At 49.4% G+C, this 20008-nt stretch overlaps 8 protein-coding genes across 8 annotated transcripts; 7 read left to right on the top strand and 1 right to left on the bottom strand.

The window, feature by feature from the left end:
• Positions 1-303: 303 nt before the first annotated feature.
• POJ06DRAFT_294365 (uncharacterized protein) lies at positions 304-3315 on the top strand. Its single transcript, XM_056190469.1, has 3 exons — positions 304-614; positions 713-783; positions 828-3315. Exons 1-3 carry the CDS (start codon positions 610-612, stop codon positions 2867-2869), a joined length of 2118 nt encoding a protein of 705 aa, XP_056046719.1. The 5' UTR covers positions 304-609; the 3' UTR covers positions 2870-3315.
• Positions 3316-6690, top strand: POJ06DRAFT_247058 (WD40-repeat-containing domain protein). The gene is made up of 4 exons (XM_056186863.1): positions 3316-3534; positions 3585-3931; positions 3984-5782; positions 5841-6690. The coding sequence occupies exons 1-4, from the start codon at positions 3419-3421 to the stop codon at positions 6486-6488; spliced, it is 2910 nt and encodes a 969-aa protein (XP_056046718.1). The 5' UTR covers positions 3316-3418; the 3' UTR covers positions 6489-6690.
• A 519-nt stretch (positions 6691-7209) lies between these two features.
• Positions 7210-8357, top strand: POJ06DRAFT_236202 (uncharacterized protein; the record flags this gene model as incomplete). Its single annotated transcript, XM_056185887.1, has 4 exons — positions 7210-7406; positions 7635-7840; positions 7915-8104; positions 8168-8357. The coding sequence occupies 4 exons, from the start codon at positions 7210-7212 to the stop codon at positions 8355-8357; spliced, it is 783 nt and encodes a 260-aa protein (XP_056046717.1).
• Positions 8358-9101: 744 nt separating this feature from the next.
• On the top strand, positions 9102-10984 carry POJ06DRAFT_247053 (kinase-like domain-containing protein). The gene is made up of 3 exons (XM_056186862.1): positions 9102-9602; positions 9655-9663; positions 9720-10984. Exons 1-3 carry the CDS (start codon positions 9583-9585, stop codon positions 10666-10668), a joined length of 978 nt encoding a protein of 325 aa, XP_056046716.1. The 5' UTR covers positions 9102-9582; the 3' UTR covers positions 10669-10984.
• Positions 10985-11250: 266 nt separating this feature from the next.
• On the top strand, positions 11251-13889 carry POJ06DRAFT_288322 (uncharacterized protein; the record flags this gene model as incomplete). The annotated part of the gene is made up of 4 exons (XM_056190291.1): positions 11251-11610; positions 11661-12387; positions 12438-13113; positions 13161-13889. The coding sequence occupies 4 exons, from the start codon at positions 11251-11253 to the stop codon at positions 13792-13794; spliced, it is 2397 nt and encodes a 798-aa protein (XP_056046715.1). The 3' UTR covers positions 13795-13889.
• Positions 13889-14839, bottom strand: POJ06DRAFT_66264 (6-O-methylguanine DNA methyltransferase). The gene has a single exon (XM_056191360.1). The coding sequence runs from the start codon at positions 14716-14718 to the stop codon at positions 13984-13986; it is 735 nt and encodes a 244-aa protein (XP_056046714.1). The 5' UTR covers positions 14719-14839; the 3' UTR covers positions 13889-13983.
• Positions 14840-14955: 116 nt separating this feature from the next.
• On the top strand, positions 14956-16967 carry POJ06DRAFT_247046 (uncharacterized protein). Its single transcript, XM_056186861.1, has 4 exons — positions 14956-15308; positions 15365-15460; positions 15510-15951; positions 16001-16967. The coding sequence occupies exons 1-4, from the start codon at positions 15033-15035 to the stop codon at positions 16471-16473; spliced, it is 1287 nt and encodes a 428-aa protein (XP_056046713.1). The 5' UTR covers positions 14956-15032; the 3' UTR covers positions 16474-16967.
• A 365-nt stretch (positions 16968-17332) lies between these two features.
• On the top strand, positions 17333-19902 carry POJ06DRAFT_66247 (uncharacterized protein). Its single transcript, XM_056191359.1, has 3 exons — positions 17333-18176; positions 18247-18415; positions 18467-19902. The coding sequence occupies exons 1-3, from the start codon at positions 17625-17627 to the stop codon at positions 19639-19641; spliced, it is 1896 nt and encodes a 631-aa protein (XP_056046712.1). The 5' UTR covers positions 17333-17624; the 3' UTR covers positions 19642-19902.
• The last annotated feature ends 106 nt before the right edge of the window (positions 19903-20008 follow it).

Here is a 20008-nt window from a genome sequence, read left to right as displayed (position 1 = left end):
GTTGGAATGCACAGTATATATAAATAGAGTCTCATAGTCAGAAAGACGCTTTTTTAATATGGTTGTTGCGTCGTATGCATAATCCGGCTGACAGCACAGGCACTGAGGTCGGCAGGGGGGCGAGGTTAGAGCCATGCTAGAGTTTCATATTCAAAGGCTGGTTCGAGTGTCTACCATCAATGCCTTAGTATTCGAGAAAGAGTGACAAACGGCTAGTGGCAGACACTGAGCAGCTATTTATAGCTAGCTGGTGGCTTGGAACCCTCGAGGAGGAGGAGGAGGAAGCCTAGTTTACGCCTTGCTGCTTAAGTTAGTCCGGGTCAGCCGCCACAATCCGGCAGAAATCGGGACACGAAGCGTCGCGACCCGCCATAACTCACATTCGGGTAAGGTTATCTGCAAGCTTGCTCTTAATTGTTTGTTTGCCAGCCCACTTGCCAAAATTAAGTCGTATATAGTGTGCCCCTATCCTCCCTACTCTAACACTTCCTGCCGTCACTGTCCACTCTCCCAAGTCTTTACAATCACCAGTTCATTCGGATTCGATTACTTTCATTTTTGCTATACCTGCGAGTGCATCTCTGGATATCGCACTGCATTTACGGAGATATGTGGTACGTGTAGCCTTCTGGTCGTTTATGGGTCCTGAATCATCGACTCTGGCTCACCACCTCAATTGGGTTGGATAATTTGCGACTGACTCAATTACTAGTGGAATCTTTGGCTACGTTAACTATCTTGTGGAGAAGAACCGAGGCGATATCGTGAATACTCTGCTTGATGGTAAGCTACTAGTAAATTTTGACAGAACGTGCTAATCATTATAGGCCTACAACGACTCGAGTACCGAGGATATGACTCTGCCGGTCTTGCCATCGATGGCGATAAGCCCAATGAGGTTCTTCTCTTCAAAGAGGTCGGCAAGGTCGCCGCTCTTCGCAAGCTCTACGAGTCTTCCGAGACCGATGACTGCAAGACTTTCGGCTCTCACGTTGGCATCGCCCACACCCGGTGGGCTACTCACGGCCAGCCCTCTCCATTGAATGCTCACCCGCACCGCTCTGACCGTAACAATGAGTTCGTTGTCGTCCACAATGGTATCATCACCAACTACAGAGAGCTTAAGGCTCTTCTCGAGGCCAAGGGCTTCGTGTTCGAGACCGAGACTGACACCGAGTGCATCGCCAAATTGGCCAAATATGTTTACGACCTCAACAAGCATCGCGAACTCGATTTCACTGAACTTGCTAAGCTCGTCCTGATGGAACTGCAAGGTGCTTACGGTCTTCTACTGAAATCTGTCCATTATCCAAACGAAATTATCGCTACTCGGAAGGGCTCGCCATTGTTGATTGGTGTCAAGACTGAGAAGAAGCTCAAGGTCGACTTCGTCGACGTTGAATTCCCGGATTTCCCCGACATCGTCATTGATGGTCCTGCCGATTCAGCTCCCTCTCTTACTGTCCCTCAAGCCAATGGCCTCTCAGGCGGTTCCCTTCTAGTCCCTCTTGGTGGCTCTGACCTCCGCCGATCCCAGTCACGAGCTTTCATTTCTGATGATGGAATCCCCATGCAGGCAGAGTTTTTCCTTGCATCCGATCCATCGGCCGTCGTCGAGCACACAAAGAAGGTCTTGTATCTTGAGGATGACGATATTGCGCACATCTACGATGGTGAACTCCACATCCACCGTGTCCGCCGTGAGGAAGGTCAGCCTACAATCCGCTCTATTCAGACGCTTGAGATGGAATTGAACGAGATCATGAAAGGAAATTTTGACCATTTCATGCAGAAGGAGATTTTCGAACAACCAGAGTCAATTGTCAACACTATGCGTGGTCGTATCGACTTCGAAAAGAAGACTGTCACGCTGGGTGGTTTGTCCGCATACTTGAACACAATCAGAAGATGTCGGCGAATTATTATGGTTGCGTGCGGCACGTCGTATCATTCCTGCATGGCGACCCGAGCAATCTTCGAAGAGCTGACAGAGATTCCAATCGCCGTTGAGCTGGCATCTGACTTTTTGGATCGTAGATCGCCAGTTTTCCGTGACGACACCTGCGTTTTCGTCTCTCAGTCCGGCGAGACAGCTGACACCATGCTTGCCTTGCAGTACTGCGCTGAGCGTGGAGCATTGACTGTCGGTATTGTCAACAGTGTCGGATCCAGCATCTCCCGCCAGACCAACTGCGGAGTCCATATCAACGCTGGTCCCGAAATCGGTGTCGCATCCACCAAGGCTTATACTTCTCAATACGTTGCTTTAGTTATGATGGCCCTCTCGCTCTCAGATGACCGGATTTCCAAGCGCGCCCGCCGCCATGCCATCATTGACGGTTTATCCAAGATCTCTCAGCAGATTCAAGAGGTACTGGCTTTGAACGACCGAATCAAGGAGATGGCTGAGACCGACCTTGTCAATCAGAAGTCGCTTCTCCTGCTCGGCCGAGGTTACCAGCATGCAACGGCATTGGAGGGTGCGCTGAAGATCAAAGAGATTTCTTATATGCATTCCGAGGGTGTTTTGGCAGGCGAACTCAAGCACGGTGTTCTCGCGCTCGTTGACGAGGATCTTCCTATCATCGTGCTGGCTACACATGACTCGCTCTTCCCTAAGGTCATGAGCGCCGTCGAGCAAGTCATCGCGCGGTCCGGTAATCCGATCTTGCTCTGCAACAAGGGCGAGAGTGCTCTCTCCAAGCTCCGGAAAACATACCGCACTCTGGAAATCCCCGCCACTGTCGACTGTCTCCAAGGATTGTTGAATGTTATTCCCCTGCAGCTTATGAGTTATTGGCTCGCGGTCAAGAAGGGCTTCGATGTTGACTTCCCAAGAAACTTGGCCAAGGCTGTTACTGTAGAGTAACAGGCTTTTCGTTGTTTCGCATTCGTTTCGTCATAAAAGGGAGGGTGTTCTATAAAGGAAAAAGGAGGGGGGTTATACAGGCATAATGGTAGTTTTATTTGGTATATATTACTTTCGCGTTGACTTGTGCGTGATATAGTTTGTATTTCGTTACTGGATTGTGCCGCACTTGAGTTTTTTGCTAATTTCCTTGCTTTTTGGTGGCGGTGGCAATCTTCAACGTCTTTTTCTTAATTGTAATATATTTTGTTATGGTATTGTACCGACGTACTTATAGTTAATACTAATGAGCTAGACGATATCGTTTCGTTCGGTCGTGTTCCATGATGGCAATGCCCAGTAGGAGAAAAGTGAGGGTACAGTAGACGGCATCTCTGGTGACGTCACGGGTTAGGGGAGATGGGGCGATGCCAGCAGCGGCTCAGCAACGTATTGCCATCGTACTTCCGACGGATCCCACACATGCGGCACACGCATCGGAACGTACCAATGATAACTAAATTGATCTAAAAACAGTCCTCTACGCAGAGGAACTTTTGTTGAGCTAGTATGTCGTTTGAACGGCAGCTCTTGGACCGTGAGCTTGATCGCGGCACCGCGATCTCGCGGGTGTACTCATCGCGCAAGTGGGTAGACGACCTTGAGCTCACGCATCAACTCTATGGGTATGCACATAGTGTGTGTTATTGGTGCTGCTACTTGCTGACGATTCAAGTCATACGGGCTGTGTCAACTCGCTCTGCTGGTCATCCGATGGACAATTTCTCGCTTCTGGAAGCGACGATACTCACATTAATATATACAACACTGATGCGCCTTCATACCCGCTTAAGCTACGATTTCCGACCGGCCATAGCAATAACATCTTTTCAATCAAGTTCATGCCACAGACTAACAATAGTGTTGTAATTTCTGCAGCCGGAGACAGTGAAATCCGAGTATTTGATATTAACGACGGCGCCGCCAAGCGGCGAGACATTTTCCGGTGCTATGCCGACCGTGTCAAGAGAATTGTTCCTGACGGCAATAATCCACATATGTTCTTGACATGTAGTGAAGATGGTATGCATTATCTAAGGTTCATTTTGTGGATCCCAAGCTGACAAATCGTCAGGCGATGTCCGACACATTGATTTGCGGCAACCGAACCGTTATTACACGGTTGAATCGGCCCCGCCGCCACTGATATCATACAGTGATTATCGAATCTCGCTAAATGCATTAACAATGGCGCCGACGCAGCCTCAATATTTGGTAGTCGGCGGATCGCATTGGTCACTTTTCCTTCACGACCGACGATTTTTGGCGCGGGATATCAAGGCGACTTGGGGCATGCCAACGAATCCGGACAAGAGCACACAGTGTGTCAGAAGGTTTGCACCTAGGAGCAAGCGTGGTCATCATGTAACGAGCGCGAGATTCTCGAGTGCGCGCCCGAGTGAGTTGTTGGGAAGCTGGTCCGCGGAAGGGGTCTATTTGTTTAATATTCATTCTGGCGGCCCATTACTTGAGGATGTGAGCGGTATAATGGCTTCAACGACTAAACCAAAGTATAATCCCCGAGCCAGCAGTGTGGATAGCGACGGAAGTCAAAGCCCTGAACGTGGGGACACAATGTCCACCGGCCCGGGATCTCCGGCTGGAAGGAAACGGCGTCGTAATTCATCTGGCGCGATCTCTGAGGATCAAATGGTCGACGGCACACCAGATACTAATTCGAGCATGTATGTATCGCCCAGTAATCCCAACTTGCAGCACTTGAAACGGATGTTTAAGCAGCTCCGGGTTGATTTTTTCAAGCGTCAGGACTTTCCCTCGTCTGTGAGGGAAAGTGACGCACTATTGCAACAATTCAGCAACTATCGTGTTCCCCTGAATTCTGCTCAGTTTGAAGTCTACAAACTCGTGGTCGCAACAGCAATGTTTCTCCGTCGTCGGGAGGCCAGTATAACGAACAGGTATCAAACGCGGGAGCGTCGTCGCATACAAGGGCGCCGTGATGTCGGTGCCGTGAACCCCGATGACGAAGTAGACGCGTCCGACTCGGAGGAAGAATGGCCGGAGCCAAAACTTGTTGCTGGCTGGTCTCCGCGATACGACGTGATACGGTGTCTATTTCAACATGGCTTTAATCTACCATCTCGAAGACGAACTATCTGGCCCCCAGATACTGATATCTTTATTAGAGAGCAGTATGATAATCACGATCCTTTAGTACACCCGGACAGGCGGGAAAATATGGTTCTATATCAGTCGGAATATGTCATGGTTGACGTGTTGCAAAGTGATGTCGAGTGTCCCACGATTCCGATGCGAGAGTGGTGGAGTGTTATTATTGCGCTACTCAAGATTGAAGCTATGAAAATCTCGGATACCCTGCTGGAACAGGCGTTCGGACCGAATTGGTACGATAAAATGGAGAAAATTGACTTGAATATGCAACGATACGATCCTGTTGCTGCGGCACAGGGTCCGCGTTATCACGAGGAGATTAATGCATCGGCAGCTACTGACAAGCATGGTCAGGAGTCAGATTCAATTTCTGAATCTGGAGGAGGCGAAGTTGGCATGGATGGCGAGCATGACGAGGAGTACGACGAATCCGACGAAGCCGAGTTCACAAACATCTATGACAATGATGGTGGCGAATCCAATAGTCAACGACGCACTTCGTCCGTGGATGAAGAGGACGGATTTGAGATGGATAGAGACGGCTTGGAGGACAGTCATTATGAATACCAGGGCTACGACGACGACGGCGAAGATGAACTGGGCGAGCTCGACATTGACGATGAGGATGGTACTCCATGGCTGCGGTATACGATTAACGGCCAAGGACCGTCAAGCGCTGAAGGAGACGTTCCATTCGTCGCTCCATTAAAGGTCTTCCGCGGACATTGCAATGTCCAAACTGTACGTAACTGTCATTGTAGACGTTCGTACTCGTTGGGTCGGCTAACACTTCGATTAGGTTAAGGATGTGAACTTCTTTGGTGCGGATGACGAGTACATCATGTCTGGGTCCGACAGTGGTCATTTGTTTGTATGGGATAAGTCAACCGGACGTATAGTCCAAATCCTGGACGCGGACACAGAAATCGTTAATGTCATGCAACCACATCCGCAGATACCTCAGATTGCCGTATCAGGAATCGACCGGACAATCAAGATATTTAGTCCTTACAGTCTAGACTATAAGCCAAAGCCCCATATCCGTCGCGGACATACGGGCCAGCGAGTTTCAATTAGGCTTTTGGATCGAGTAGAGGCGTTTGAGACGTACGTCGAGACGTATCCAAAGCCGGCTGACGCTCGCAAGGGTCACTCAACGCAATCATCCACCGAGGAGGACAGTGAAGTCGACTTAGACCGTGCTCAGAAGTTGGAAGAGGAACTTGTCGCCCCACGAAAGTTTCTCGGTCCGTCACGGAATAAGTTGAGTGATGAGTACAGTATAGTGGCTGCGAATGAGCAGAACTCGCGGCAGGGAATGGTGGATACCGGATTTACTAGGCATATTCTTGCTGATCTGGCGGTGCGGATTCGACAAGGAGGTGGTGATGGTGACGTGGTCGCCTTATGGAATGACAATGAAGAAGGTGAATGCGTCATTGCATAGGTATAGATATTAGCTGTTGCTTAATGCTGGGAATATTTATTTGGAAGTGCGTGTTTGGTGAACTAATGAATCATGTGGTAGCTTGGGAGTTTGTTATGCTGTTTACTCGTATTATATGTACTTGGGCTCTTGTTATTTGGTAGTATTGGAGTTAGCTACTGTACGTCAAAATAACGTCTAATTAATTAATAGTTACTTTTAACTTAGTCTGACACTGGCGACTTAAATCGGGAAAGATTTTCTCAGTTAAGATTCTTGTGTATGGCAACGGGGAGCGAGCCCGAACCCAATGGCGGCATACTTTTGGTGCAACGAGAACGAATGGCTTGAGTATTTTCTCAACAATTGGTGAATTCGTATCGACACCAAAACAGTGGTGACAGCCTCGCTTCGGTTAAATACACTGATCGTGCTTCGAACTCGGGCCCTGCGCAAATTACGGATGCAACCCCCCGAGAATGGAATGCACGTGCATATTGAATTTAACCCTAACTGCGTAAGGCCAGCACACCGACGTAATATGCAATTGTGCCTCACCATTGCACGGCGCAAATGGCATAAGCGGAAAACCAGGCTGTACATATCCGACGACGATCAATAAACGCTTCCTGATCGGGCTCGTCCATGCAAACAACCGGTTCTACCCAGCGACACCCATCCAAGTGCATTTTCTTTCCTTGCTCCTTCTCGTCTCTCTAGCTATCCGTCTTCTTCTACCGACATGCCGACTCTCCCGTCCATCTACGTCTTTAACGACCCCGACAGTATGGCGCCTGCGTTGGCCGAGTACGTCTTGCAGGCCCAGACGGCGGCTCTCCAGCGTCACGATGCTTTCAAAATCGGCGTGTCCGGCGGGTCGCTCGTCGCGAACTTGCGCAAGACTCTCCTGCCTGTCGAGGGCATCGAATGGGGCAAATGGTATGTTTTCTGAGCATGCATTGGGAGTTCGTCTTCGGTAATCGCAGTTCGATCAGGCCTGATTGGGTTGGAGGACATGTGTGCGCCGCGAAGTTGTCCGGGCTCTGGCGTTAGACGTTGACTGCGCCAATCCGCGACGCACCGTCAACGTGCGCCGTACAATGCATCGCGAAACAGCCAATTGAGAGTACTGTTGTTGGGGTGTAATATTAACCTTTTGTTCTGTAGGCAAATATTCTTTGCAGACGAGCGACTTGTGCCTCTCGACGATCCAGACAGCAACTATGGACTGTGGAAGAAAGATCTGCTTGATCACCTCCCCGAAGAAACGCCCCAGCCGACTGTCTTTCACGTCGACACAGTCCTGCTTGACGATGCTGTCGAGGCAGCCGATGCGTACGAAAAGGTGTTAATCAAAAGCTTTGCTGCGAAGGGTACGAAATTCCTTTACATTCCACGCGGTGTGACTTGTTCGCGGAATTTATGCTAACATATGTTGCTTGACTAGACTCCGTCAGGCTGCCGTCATTCGACCTCCTACTTCTAGGCTGTGGTCCGGATGGCCATACTTGCTCCTTGTTTCCTGGACACGAATTGTTGCGGGAAAATGTTGCTTGGGTTGCCGCGATTGAGGATTCACCCAAGCCTCCTCCAAGACGAATCACACTCACTCTTCCTGTTGTTACGCATTCTCTAAGGTAATTCGACATTACTAAAATTGTTCTGGTATTTTTAAGCTTGGCATCTAACTGTCGATGTAGAATTGCGTTCGTCGCTACTGGTGGATCGAAGGCTGAGGTGTTGAAAACTATCTTCGAAGACCCTGACGCTGGTTTACCATGTAGTCTCGTCAACGAAGGAGCTCGCGGCAAAGTCACCTGGTTCGTCGATGCTCCTGCTGTGCAGGGAGTCGCTGTTCAGAAGAAAGAGTGGAAGACGCCGTCATTATAAGCGAAGTCCTCTCATCCTCTCATCTGCTGGGTGCATCTATCTAGAAGAAATAATGAAGGAAGGTGGAGATATGTATGGCGTGCTTTGTGGGTATAACTTTTTTTGCGCGACACGAAAGATCAAAGAGAGTGAATGTGATGGGACTGTCGCTGAGACGTTACGCCCAGTATATTATTTCTTTACCAGTATTACTATCATACTATATATATATACCTATATATATGGGTGTAAGTAAATATTTGGCAGGGTGTTAGTGCTATTGTTTGATTAGTTAGGAGATGTGGAATCTAGCGGTGAATTTAGTTATGTGATGTACACTGAAAAGGAGGAGCGGTCGGTTCTGGATATGGCATGGACACGGACTTTATCAGCAGGCGGAACATCGCCAATCGGTTGGACATTTCATTGCAATCCTATATGATTGTATTACACATTGGTCTTCTTTTATCTGTTCGCCTATACATATTTTATGACTTTCACTTTTTCTTGTTCTTTGCCTCGTTTTGTATGCTTTGGTAGTCAACTGGTTGTCGATCATTTTACAATGTACCCTTTACAAAATTTCACAGGTGTCTGATAACAGATGTGACAATCGATATTCCATATACAGTACGGGACGTAGATTTATGCTGTTAATCAGATAATCCAGCGTAGTGTTGGCTGTTAAACTACACGTGAATTCCTGACCGGGCGATTTAGCGTCCCTCCCAGCAGGCACCGAACCGGCGGTTGTTTGATTGTGGACTGGGACACCATATAATTCCAGCGGCGAGTTTCTAACAACCAACGTATCTCTTCACTATTACTTTGAACACATTTCACTATAGCGACGACCGACACCGGCATTTGCTCGTGTCGACTGCGTTTCCCAGACTGGCATCGCAATCGCCATACCGTTCTTCCTTACCCTCCTCATCATCCGCCACCGGTCACTCTCCGCAGCAGGAGCAGCGGATTCTTGCCCAACAGCAGCAAGAGCAGCAAATACAAAGCGTCAGCCCAACTTCGCCTGCTGGTCCGCCGCCACAGAGGAGACACAGTCATTCGTCGCAGGTCTCTTCGTTCTTGCACAGTGATTCGGAGGTACGCGGCGTGAAGCATGTGATTCATGAGCGAAGATCATCATCGATCTTCAGTAGTATTACTACTAACTGCACCGCTATAGAGCTCAGACTACTCTTCAGGTTCAACTCCATTTCCGAGTGCTACTACTAGTGCTGGCCGCATGTCAGGCAGTTCGTCACAGTACGTACATAAACCGGTCATTTCGTGAGGTCCATGCTAACGATCAATTTAGATATCAACAGTATGTGTCAATAAACTGAAAGCTTATAACTCATAGAAGCATTAACGTGTCCACAGGCTTGAAAAGCTGGGAGAAGGCACTTATGCGACAGTGTACAAGGGCCGGAACCGTACCACCGGCGAACTGGTCGCACTTAAAGAGATCAATCTCGACAGCGAAGAAGGCACTCCTTCTACAGCTATCCGCGAGATCTCGCTCATGAAGGAACTCAAGCACGAAAATGTTGTGTCACTTTACGACGTGATTCACACTGAGAACAAGTTAAATCTCGTGTTTGAGCATATGGACAAAGATCTCAAAAAGTACATGGACAGCCGAGGAGACCACGGTGCGCTGGACTACGCCACCATTAAGTCATTTATGCATCAGCTTCTTCAGGGAATTGCGTTTTGTCATGATAACCGGGTGTTGCATCGTGACCTAAAACCCCAGAATCTGCTGATCAACAACAAAGGTCAGCTGAAACTAGGTGACTTTGGCCTAGCGAGAGCATTCGGTATTCCGGTAAACACTTTCTCCAATGAAGTTGTCACCCTCTGGTACCGTGCTCCAGACGTCCTACTGGGATCGCGGACGTACTCGACGTCGATTGACATGTGGTCGGCCGGATGTATTATGGCCGAGATGTACACTGGCCGCCCTCTATTTCCCGGAACCACGAACGAGGACCAGTTACAAAAAATTTTCAGACTGATGGGTACCCCTAACGAGCGGACATGGCCGAATATTTCACAGCTTCCAAACTACAGATCGAACTTCCCTGTGTACGCCACCCAAGACCTGCACGCCATTCTCCCGCAGATCGACCCTCTAGGTCTTGACCTACTGTGTTCTATGCTGCAGTTACGGCCTGAGAACAGATTATCAGCTCGTGACGCATTGAAGCATCCATGGTTCGCCGAGTATAACACCCCGCGACGAGCGCCGCAAGGATTAGACATGTCAATGCATCCATCGACCGGACTAATGGGTCCTCCGCAATTGCCCTCAACTTATGGCATGTAGCAATCCCATGTTTGATTTTGAAAATATTCGGAAATAGTGGCCACATTTTTTACATGTGCTTTACTTGATATTTGTTCTTTTATTCAGGTGTTGTAATGTTAAGTGGTATTCCTACAGTTTTGGTTAAACCGCAGAATTGTGAGAGCACAGTCCGGCTTGTATGATTGTAAGCGTCATATCTCGACATAGTGGACGTGCATCATAGTGATCTCAATATGCTGATGCACCCAAGATGTGGGTTAGAGACAGCTGTCGAATACGATATGCGGCACAACGTAAAGTCATAAAGTTAGGGAGAATAAGCTTTTTTCGAAGTCCATAGGCTATCGCTGCGGGGTGCCCCAAGGAGAATGGAGGAGAGTGAGGAACAATCCCCTCCCAAAATAGGTGTCACCGAAGCAAGATAGTCACCTAACCCAATGATTACTCCACGCGCTTGAGTACAAGGCCCTCGCGTTCATGTCGGTCCTGGATTAGTGGGGGAGAGGCCGGCCGGCTTCAAATTCACACTTTGCACTGCAAGCCATCCACACTTAGTCTACGTGCTATTATACTAGGAATCGCCTCCTCTGGATAGGGATCATGAATACAGACGCTTATTACTCACTCAGCCCGACACATCGCACCTCCCAGTATGTCGTTCACGACGACAATGGAGAGAATAACCACTATTCTTACGGCCATCAGCAGCATGATCTCGCTAGCCAAGTGAACTTGTTAGATCGGTACCCGAATGAGTCATTGATTGAAAGAATGATGGGTCAGTCGGATCGACGATTTTTAGTGCCCGCACAGCTTGCCAGATTGAATGTTGCGACTCAGGGCGGGTATGCAGAGCCCGATCTGGATGATGCACAGGTCACGACGGGGTATCAGGCATTTAGAAAGGAGGAGAGAGATAGGTCTGGTGCGTCACCGGAGACGTTGGCCGCTATTTCAGAGGTATGTCATAGCTCGATCTAACAGTGTACTGCAGTTAACAGTGGGTGTAGTACTTGCATTCGCCAGACTCGAGTTCCCGTAAGGCCGTGAAAGTCAGAGGCTACGAAACATACAAGTCTTCTGATTCAAACAAAGAGAACCTTGACCCAGACCTCGACTTAGCTATGCCGGTCCACAATCCAGATCGTATTCCTGACGATCTACACGATGACCTATTGGCTTCCGATCAGGTCGAGTGTTCCATACCGAGCAATATTACCGATGAAGATTTCCAGCCTTTGCTGCCGCCGTTCGAAATGAGCGAGTCTATTTCTGAGATTATGTTTATTAACGATCCACCCTCATTTCGAAAAATGCTCAGCACGTCCACTGTGAATGGTATCCAGGATATAGGGAGCCAGAACGAGAACGACCACAATCAAGCTAAATCGTACACTTCTAGCGCACAGTTTGCTACCCAGCCTCCAGTGTATGGGAGTCGCAATTCTGAGAGGCATCGACAGCTCGTGGCGGACATGGGTTACCAACGAGCAGCCAGTTTTTCAACTGTGTCTGGTGCAGTCGGTGGTAAACTTGATACGTTCTTGGCTGGCGAGTATGTGAAGAGGCCAGTTCTAAAGAGCCGGAAGTTCAGCCTGAAGTTGAATGTAGATACTAATCAAGGGTATCTGGGTGGAACGTCGCTGGAGGGAGAGATCTGCATCAAGCTCAAGCGGTGGAAGGAAAATGGGATGGTCCATATCTCGAGAGTCGAAATTGCTACCGTTTGCGTCGAAGGCATGTTAATCGTCAGATGCTTTATTGCAATCTTTCTAACTGTATCCCAGAGGTAGGCTCGTCGAAACGAGTTATCGATTCCCGCAAACTTTTCATGCGATCCGACATCGACATTTGTAACGCGGGCCTTAACGTGATTTCTTTCAGTACGACGCTGCCAAAGACATTCGGGCCGGGCTATTTCGCCGGCCCACGTGCAAAAATCAGGTATTTCGTCTTTCTATGCGCGAGTGCCGATCAAAATGATATTTCCCGGCTCCTCCGCACGTCGGAAGAAATCAAGTTTTATAATGCCACGAACGTGGAGCGTCCAACGTCACTTCATGTCTCTCGCGTAGTTACTAAGACTAATAATGTGCGGTTTGTGGGGTGTGGATCGGTCAGTGTAAAGATCGAATCGGCGCAGGATTATTTTGAGGCTGGGAAGTACTGTTATTTGCGGACTACTGTTTTCAACCAATCGTCAAGTGTGGTGAATAGGTTAAAGATGACCGTTGTCAGGTGCACCGAGTATTTGGATTCGGCACGGCGGACGCGGAGAACAGAGGAGCGAGTTATTGCGAATTCGACTTTCAAGGCAAGTAGAGACGGCTGGCCAAAAGTCGAGCCCATGACACAGGCGGCGTATACGTCGGCAGTAAGAATACCTGAGTTTGCAGTGTCTATAATTAGCAGCGGCTTTCGTGTGGATTACCATGTTGACATGTCAGTTGGAGGATTGTTGCGGTACGTTGACTAATTGGGAATGGGTTGTAAGATTGCTGACGATATAGACAATACGTGACAGCAAGGTTCCCGTTAACAGTGTTTTTTAAGCCGGAGAGATTCGGACCCTTCGTAAGTCATTCCGAGCGTATGCGGCGTCACGTTCCCGGGGTGTTCAGCACTCCTGAGCCACCTAGCAGTTTGAGGGTGATGGGCCTTAACCGGCCGTTTCAAGGATACAGAGACACGTTAACTCGAAACGTGGGTAGAATCTACAGCCGCAAAGCAGAATCAGAACTCGTGCCGATGGCCAAGAAGAATTTTAAGTCGACGGAGTCGGTTGAGAATAGTGGATCTCGGGCGCCACGACTGCAGGCGCCGAATGTTGTTTTGCGGCGGGATATCAGGGAGAACAACGGCGTGGACGGGTTTTATAGTATGCGTTCGATTCAGGATAAGGAACAGCTTGCAGGGGTGGCTAATGACCGATTGAGGCAGCTGCTGAAGTCAATGCTTGACTATCCGAAGGCCCCACAAGAGCACGATGGGGACCATGATTGGGACTGCAAGGAACCCAGCAAGGATTCCGAAAGTGACGATCCGGGACTTCCTGTACCAACTGTTGCTGTGACTCAGGGGAAGAAAGATGGCGCTACTGTTGATGTTCCTGTTCCTGTTGATAACTCCAAGTGTTTTGTTTGACTTTGAATTCTGTTTGGTACTGATCGTTCAGCATGCTTACTGTAAGAACCATAGGCATGTCAGCCTAAGTTGTTGACTGACTATCGTGAGGTTTACGGGTGTGGATTGTACTGTATGTCATATACTTTAATACACATTTCAATATGCGCCTAGTGCCCTAGTCCAAATGTATATGTCAGCCCTTTAAAATTACACTGCCAGGCCACACACTGAGAGCGTTTTCAACCCCTCTTCCAGTTCCCAATCCAGCAATTTCTCTTTCCGCCACCGACCCCACCTATACCCATCTTCATCTGTCCTCGGCTTGGCTTTGTTATCTTTCATCGTCGGTGCTCGGCGGACAACTCGATGACATGGAACAAGTAACGAGATACGATTGGATGCGCAAGCTCGTCCTACGGCACGACTATGTGCGCTGTCGCCGAACAGTTTCATAGAGAGATCTTGGTACGAACGACATTCCACGCCGGGGCAGTCCGAAATTAGATACCTCCAGACCTTTTGTTGAAATTCCGTGCCGTGGGATAAATCCACACCTCCAATGCTCTCGACAAACGCTGCGTCCGACATAGGCTTCGCCGAAGTCGACTTGATTGTGTCCTCATCCCCACTTTCCTCCGCTAAGGGGCTCCTGCGATGTGTAATGTACCACTGAATTATCTGAGCGAGAAGGTCGAGCAAATCCGACGTGGCAGCGGCTTGACTAAACGTCCAGGCCCGTTGTCCAGTTCGAGGAGGCGCCAAGGTCTCCCGCATCTCACGCTTCAGTTTGAGAATGTCTGAGCCCATTGCAAGGAATTTTATAGGCTTTTTAGCCCGGGACGCCGACAGTTCGCGCGCAATGATGAGATAATCAAGCGGCGTGCGGTCCGAAACCGCATATTCAATTGAAGTAGCAAGTCTCTGTCTTGGTACTTTTGGCATCTTGGGCGTTCTCACCAGCAATCAGATAATAAATCTGTCGATCGAACTCGACGTGCCATTCGATCGATTGAAATAGTCAGCAGCAGTGGCGAGCGGTAAAAATCATGACCTTGAACTCGATGTTTTTAGTAGGTTTAGAAATTGCGCATGACGCGCTGCATGCGTCTGCACGTGCTTTCGCGACACTCTCGCATTGCAGCCGGGTAATTGTCCAGATCGGGCGTGCAATAAACGTCACTCTCTGCCTTTGCACGGCAAAGCAGAGCAAGCGGGTTGCCACCTGATGTTATTGTTGATTAGGCTTTTGATGAAACATGGGATTTAGTGGGATTAGAATTCCGTCTAGGTTTTCTGGGATACGACAGAGTCGAGTAGGATTTGCTGATGGCGATTTTACCGGCGACAGTGATAGTTCTCGGTGTGATCCGAATGACTATGATAATGAGTGTGGTTTTCTCCAGCCACTTAAGATACGCTCCGACAAGGTATATCAGTTTACAGATGACAAGCGTGACGAGACTGGGCAGGTGGACGTTAATATGAAGGCCCCGGGGAGGACATATCGACGGAACCAGAGTGATCAGATTAGTGTAAGGGGTGGTTGATAATTCACTGATATATTCTTTCGAAGACTGATTATGGTTAGAATTACAAAGTCCAGAATGTGATACAAAGGTCAGACTTGTGCGATACACTTGAAGCCATGCGGATGCGCGATAATAAGGTGTTTGTGATCAAAATTGTATGCAACTAACGGGATGAAATTAGAAGAAACTGCTAATGTGGTATAGATTAGTAAGAAGCGTTTAGCAGGGAGACAAGCCAACTTAGGCGTGAGTTTCTCAGTTGACTTTTTCTCGGACGCGTTGCAGTACGTGTCGACTATTCCGAGAAGCGGAGTTCTGCCGGTTGTTCTACCGCGCAGGATATTTGAAGATCCAGATGCTGTTTATTTTGTGTTTGACTATTATGAGGAGATAAAGAGCGAGGCTTTATCCAGCGCCGAGGTGAAGCAAGTTTTACTGGACGCGGAGAGGTTCCTTAGCGAGCTGGGATATCGAGCACGGGATGCGAAGTCGATGGATCTCGTGAAGCAGGGTGGACGAACCTGTGTTGTCGTGGACATTGTAGAAGTCGTAAAGGTCGATGATAAGGCATCGAGAGATGCGGATGAGAATGGTCTCAATCTCAATCACGACCTGCCGGCAGGACGCAATTCTGTTAATAATCAAGGTATGGACTATTGTGCCTTGCCTCGGCATGTATCTACTGACGACAACAGACATGGCAAGACCGTCGATCTCGTTCGGCGATTTCGGTCTTCGACGGTATTGGATGGACGTGAGCAATATTCCGTATACATCGACCAGCACATCGCAATGCAAGGTCGAAGCATGTAACGGCAGAATCGAATTATATTTCTACGGCGACTGTCAGCACTTTGCTGTTGTTGCAACGCGAGACAACGACATCCGAGTCGAGATCAAGGCTGGCAACACGACTGCAAAGAGCTACGTACTGGCGGATCTTCCACTGCAGCACCTGGCACGGTACCTGTACGCGCGACGCGTGGTGACGAGCATTCGGCGGCACAGTGTGTGTGTTGCCGTGAACGCTGGCACGCGACGCGCTCGTCTCTACGCAGACGGTCGGTTCGAGGACAGTACTATTGCCGGCATGGCCCGGCCCGGAATCACCCGCGACAACCAGAAGTTCAGGGCCCAATGCGAGCGGCTGCTGAACGACGCGCTGTGACGTCAGCGGCTTAATCCGTAACGGTCGGTTCGTCGCCACAACCGCTTAAGCTCGGAACAATTTGCAGGCAGCAGGCGGCGCGATTTCACAGATATGCCACAAGTAAGTTGCCGACCGAGACTTTTTGCAGTGAGGGAATTAGGTAGCGCTGCCGCCAGGCTGTACTCCTTAGTTGATAGGCGAAAGTATCTCGTTGAATTGCTGTAATGCAGTTTGGCAGTAGGAGTGTTGCCGAACCAAACTCGCTTGAGAAAGTGGCACCGGAAATCTTAAGTAGACGCAGGAACGCGAATTAGTGCGGCCTAGTGCGGTCTAGTCAGCATCCCGCGGGCCACCCAAGTCAGTCTAGTTTCGCAACAGACTAACTAGTACGGTTAAGATATCTATGGTAGGATACATATGATAGACCAGCAGATACATGGTAGGCAAATATACTATGGAACAGTTCGTAGTGACAGCGTGGCAGCTGCGAACCAAAGACCAGATATAGGCAAGCTGCAGAGGATATAGTATGCCTCAGCGACTAATTTTGTCGCGGCCCCTCAATCGAACAGTAACGTCCATTCCTACTGTAACTACTTCCGCCGGTTAATTATTGCAATATCACTCCAGCTGCAGAGACAATACCACATTTGCATATTTTCAACCCAGCAGATCGCGACAAACCCGCGGCCGTGGCTGAGCCCTGAATTATGAGCTGGCCGCAGCGGTCGTCACGAGTCGCGGAGTGAGCGCGTCAGTGGCTGGCAGCCGCACCCCTTGAATCGACGAGAGCCCGGTGCAGCCATTAGTGGACATTGATCGCAGTGCACTTATAAACAAATGCCTCGGCACGTAATTAGTAAATATGCTGTATGCGGAGATCTTTGTAGATCAGGATTTGCAGAGCGACGACCACGCGATTTGATAGACTGTTGGGAGCCTTGGGAGGCTGTGGACGGCGGAGTTGTGCTGCTGCGAGTGTGGATGCGACGCACACACTCCTTCCTTGTCGCCCCCACATTAACCCATTCCTCCCTATCCAAACAATCGTCTTCTATCCGCTCGCATTCCACCCATTATTGTTCTGTTCTCTCCGATACATCTACTCAACGTCACCGTCGACACACCCATACGCACTCGCTCTCTAAGCGGTCGACCGAATTGACGGTATGTCTAGATCTAGCCCCGCGACCCCTTCGCCTGCAAAGTCCCGGCAGATGGACAGCACTCCTACTCCAACATTGACAATAGTCTCCTCAAATTCGCTCAATCCCCACTCTTCCAATTCATTCAATATCTCCTCGTCCTCACTCTCAATGTCGGCCGACGCGCTTGACGCGAATGCTACCACTGCACACCCTTCGCCTATCGTCGTCGCGTCCTCATCCCCTCCAGCGCTAATATCATCCTCGGAATCACAAGCCACATCGATCTCATCCAGTCAAGCCTCGTCCATGACCTCAAATCAACCGCCTGCATTTCCTGATCCCGAGTCACAGTCAACTTCAAGCCCGTCGCAGAACGGTCTCTCGGGCGGACAACGAACTCACGATTCCTACCCAAAGCGCCAGCAGCACCAACAGCAGATCGCAGTTGCCCAACAACTATACCAACGACCGCAGCTGGCAAGTTTGGCTGCTATGCAGGGTCTTCCCGTGCCGATGCCGCAACCTGTCGCTCCTCAGAACGAGTCAGGCCACTTTGTGATCTCGGTATCTAACGTATGTTACGATTCGCCTACTGCTCGCTGTTCGACCTGTATTTAGTTTCCTGACGATTCTCCTTTATTAGCTTCCTTATGTTGTACGCTGGCAGGAACTCAAGGATCTCGTCAAGGAGATCATCCCGAACCACCTCATCGTCCGATCCGAGGTCTTCACTGTCGACAACAACAACAAGAGATCACACGGCGTAGGTACCATAACAGTGCGGGGTCGTGAGACTGCACTAAAGACTGTTCGTAAGTACAAATGCGACTAATCTTTCTTTCCGATCACTATTAACAGATCAGAATTCTTGGACGGATATGAATGGCATACACGGACGCTCTCTGCAGCCTTGATGTCGCCCTCAGTAGTAGTCCCACACCCTTCGGCTACACAGCCGCTGGCTCCTGCCTTCGCCCCCATGGTGTTTCAACAGCCCGTCATACCTCCCTTGGCAACACAAGGACAATCACCGAATATGCAGCCAATGCAACCGCCTCAGCAATCCCGATCCCGAATGCATTCTACGCCTCCAATGTCTAGCAACTCTACTGGACAGGTTGGGTCCCAGATGCACTTTGCTATTCCGCCATCCACTGCCATGCCCGTCCAGTTTTTTGGCCAATACCCTGGCGAATTCTACCACCCACAGGCCGCATCATCTTCTCCATCTCTTGCATCATTCTCTGAGTTCCCTCAGAATTATCACCATCACCGTGGTCATCAGACGGTCGACAAGCGGAAAGTTTTCATCGGCAATATTCCATTCAATTCTGAATGGCGGGATCTCAAAGAATTCGTACAATCAGCCGGTAAAGTTGCCCGGGTAGACATTATTAACAACACCGAGGGTCAATCACGTGGTTTCGCGATTGCGATCTTTGAAACTGAGGAAGACGCCCAGCATGCCATTGACGTATTTAACGGAGTTGAGTTTGAGGGTCGCATATTGACCGTCCGACTAGATCGGTACCCTGAAACGCGGGCGCCTCACTCCGCTGCTCATCAGTCGTCTGCGTTATCTGGGGAGGCATCGGCTTCGTCCTCGGGCTTGTCGTCGCCTGGCGCAAAGAATAACGGTTACGGTCATGGCGGATACGGCAGCGGAAAAGGCAGCAAGAAGGACCATGTCAATCAACAGTCACATTACAATTACAATGCTGTGTACGACAACGGTATCCCAGTAAGTACTTACTGGGGCGGACCGGCGATGAGTGTGTCGCCTGCGTTCCAGAACATGCAGGCACAGTTTCAAGGTCTTCAGATCATGACTCCTGCTGGTGTAGGTCAGCTGCCATACAGATATGGTTCTACACCGCAGATGCAGGCGCAGATGGCTCAGATGCACTTGCAAGGGCAGTACCAGATGGTCCAACCGCAAATGATGCCGTCTACACCTTTAGTGCAACCTGTGCCGCCACCTCCACCGCCACAGCAGCATACTTCTCAACCAACACCAGCATCTCAGCCGCATCATTGAACAGTTAAGCGAACTTTGTCTGTGTTTGGATCGTCATGCTGGCTATGTCGAGCTTCGCGCACGCGGCACTGGACACTTTCGTACCAAGAATCTCGTTAGATAGATTGGTTAGGTCAATGGGATATAGATCTGGAGTTATTCGTTTATGTCATTTCATCGTATTCATTCGCCGCAGCGTGCCTCGCTTTCGACCGGACCGGGAGCGATGCCACGAGGGCATGTCCCTTTTTTATTGTAATTTGTTTACATGGCGCCAATTTCCATGTTGTATTATTATGGAGGCAAAAAGGTCGGTGGATAACAAAAGTTATGTTTTATTAATATGCACATCTTTGCGTTCGCAGGCGTTGTTAATACCTCTATCACA

Source organism: Lipomyces tetrasporus (genome assembly GCF_029532465.1).
Source record: "Lipomyces tetrasporus strain NRRL Y-64009 chromosome Unknown POJ06scaffold_2, whole genome shotgun sequence".
In the NCBI taxonomy this organism is placed as follows: domain Eukaryota; kingdom Fungi; phylum Ascomycota; class Lipomycetes; order Lipomycetales; family Lipomycetaceae; genus Lipomyces; species Lipomyces tetrasporus.
This window is presented reverse-complemented; position numbering and strand designations above follow the sequence as displayed.

Bases quoted from the DNA above. Each gene is read 5' to 3' on its own strand.
- POJ06DRAFT_247058 (XM_056186863.1), top strand. From the start codon at position 3,419: ATGTCGTTTGAACGGCAGCTCTTGGACCGTGAGCTTGATCGCGGCACC. The intron at 3,535-3,584 runs GTATGCACATAG...TGACGATTCAAG, and splicing joins CTCACGCATCAACTCTATGG to TCATACGGGCTGTGTCAACT. The intron at 3,932-3,983 runs GTATGCATTATC...ACAAATCGTCAG, and splicing joins CTTGACATGTAGTGAAGATG to GCGATGTCCGACACATTGAT.
- POJ06DRAFT_247046 (XM_056186861.1), top strand. From the start codon at position 15,033: ATGGGATTTAGTGGGATTAGAATTCCGTCTAGGTTTTCTGGGATACGA. The intron at 15,461-15,509 runs GTATGCAACTAA...AATGTGGTATAG, and splicing joins AGGTGTTTGTGATCAAAATT to ATTAGTAAGAAGCGTTTAGC. The intron at 15,952-16,000 runs GTATGGACTATT...TGACGACAACAG, and splicing joins CAATTCTGTTAATAATCAAG to ACATGGCAAGACCGTCGATC.
- POJ06DRAFT_247053 (XM_056186862.1), top strand. From the start codon at position 9,583: ATGTCAGGCAGTTCGTCACA.
- POJ06DRAFT_66264 (XM_056191360.1), bottom strand. From the start codon at position 14,718: ATGCCAAAAGTACCAAGACAGAGACTTGCTACTTCAATTGAATATGCG.
- POJ06DRAFT_66247 (XM_056191359.1), top strand. From the start codon at position 17,625: ATGTCTAGATCTAGCCCCGCGACCCCTTCGCCTGCAAAGTCCCGGCAG. The intron at 18,177-18,246 runs GTATGTTACGAT...CTCCTTTATTAG, and splicing joins TTGTGATCTCGGTATCTAAC to CTTCCTTATGTTGTACGCTG. The intron at 18,416-18,466 runs GTAAGTACAAAT...TTAACAGATCAG, and splicing joins GACTGCACTAAAGACTGTTC to AATTCTTGGACGGATATGAA.
- POJ06DRAFT_294365 (XM_056190469.1), top strand. The intron at 784-827 runs GTAAGCTACTAG...TAATCATTATAG, and splicing joins CGTGAATACTCTGCTTGATG to GCCTACAACGACTCGAGTAC.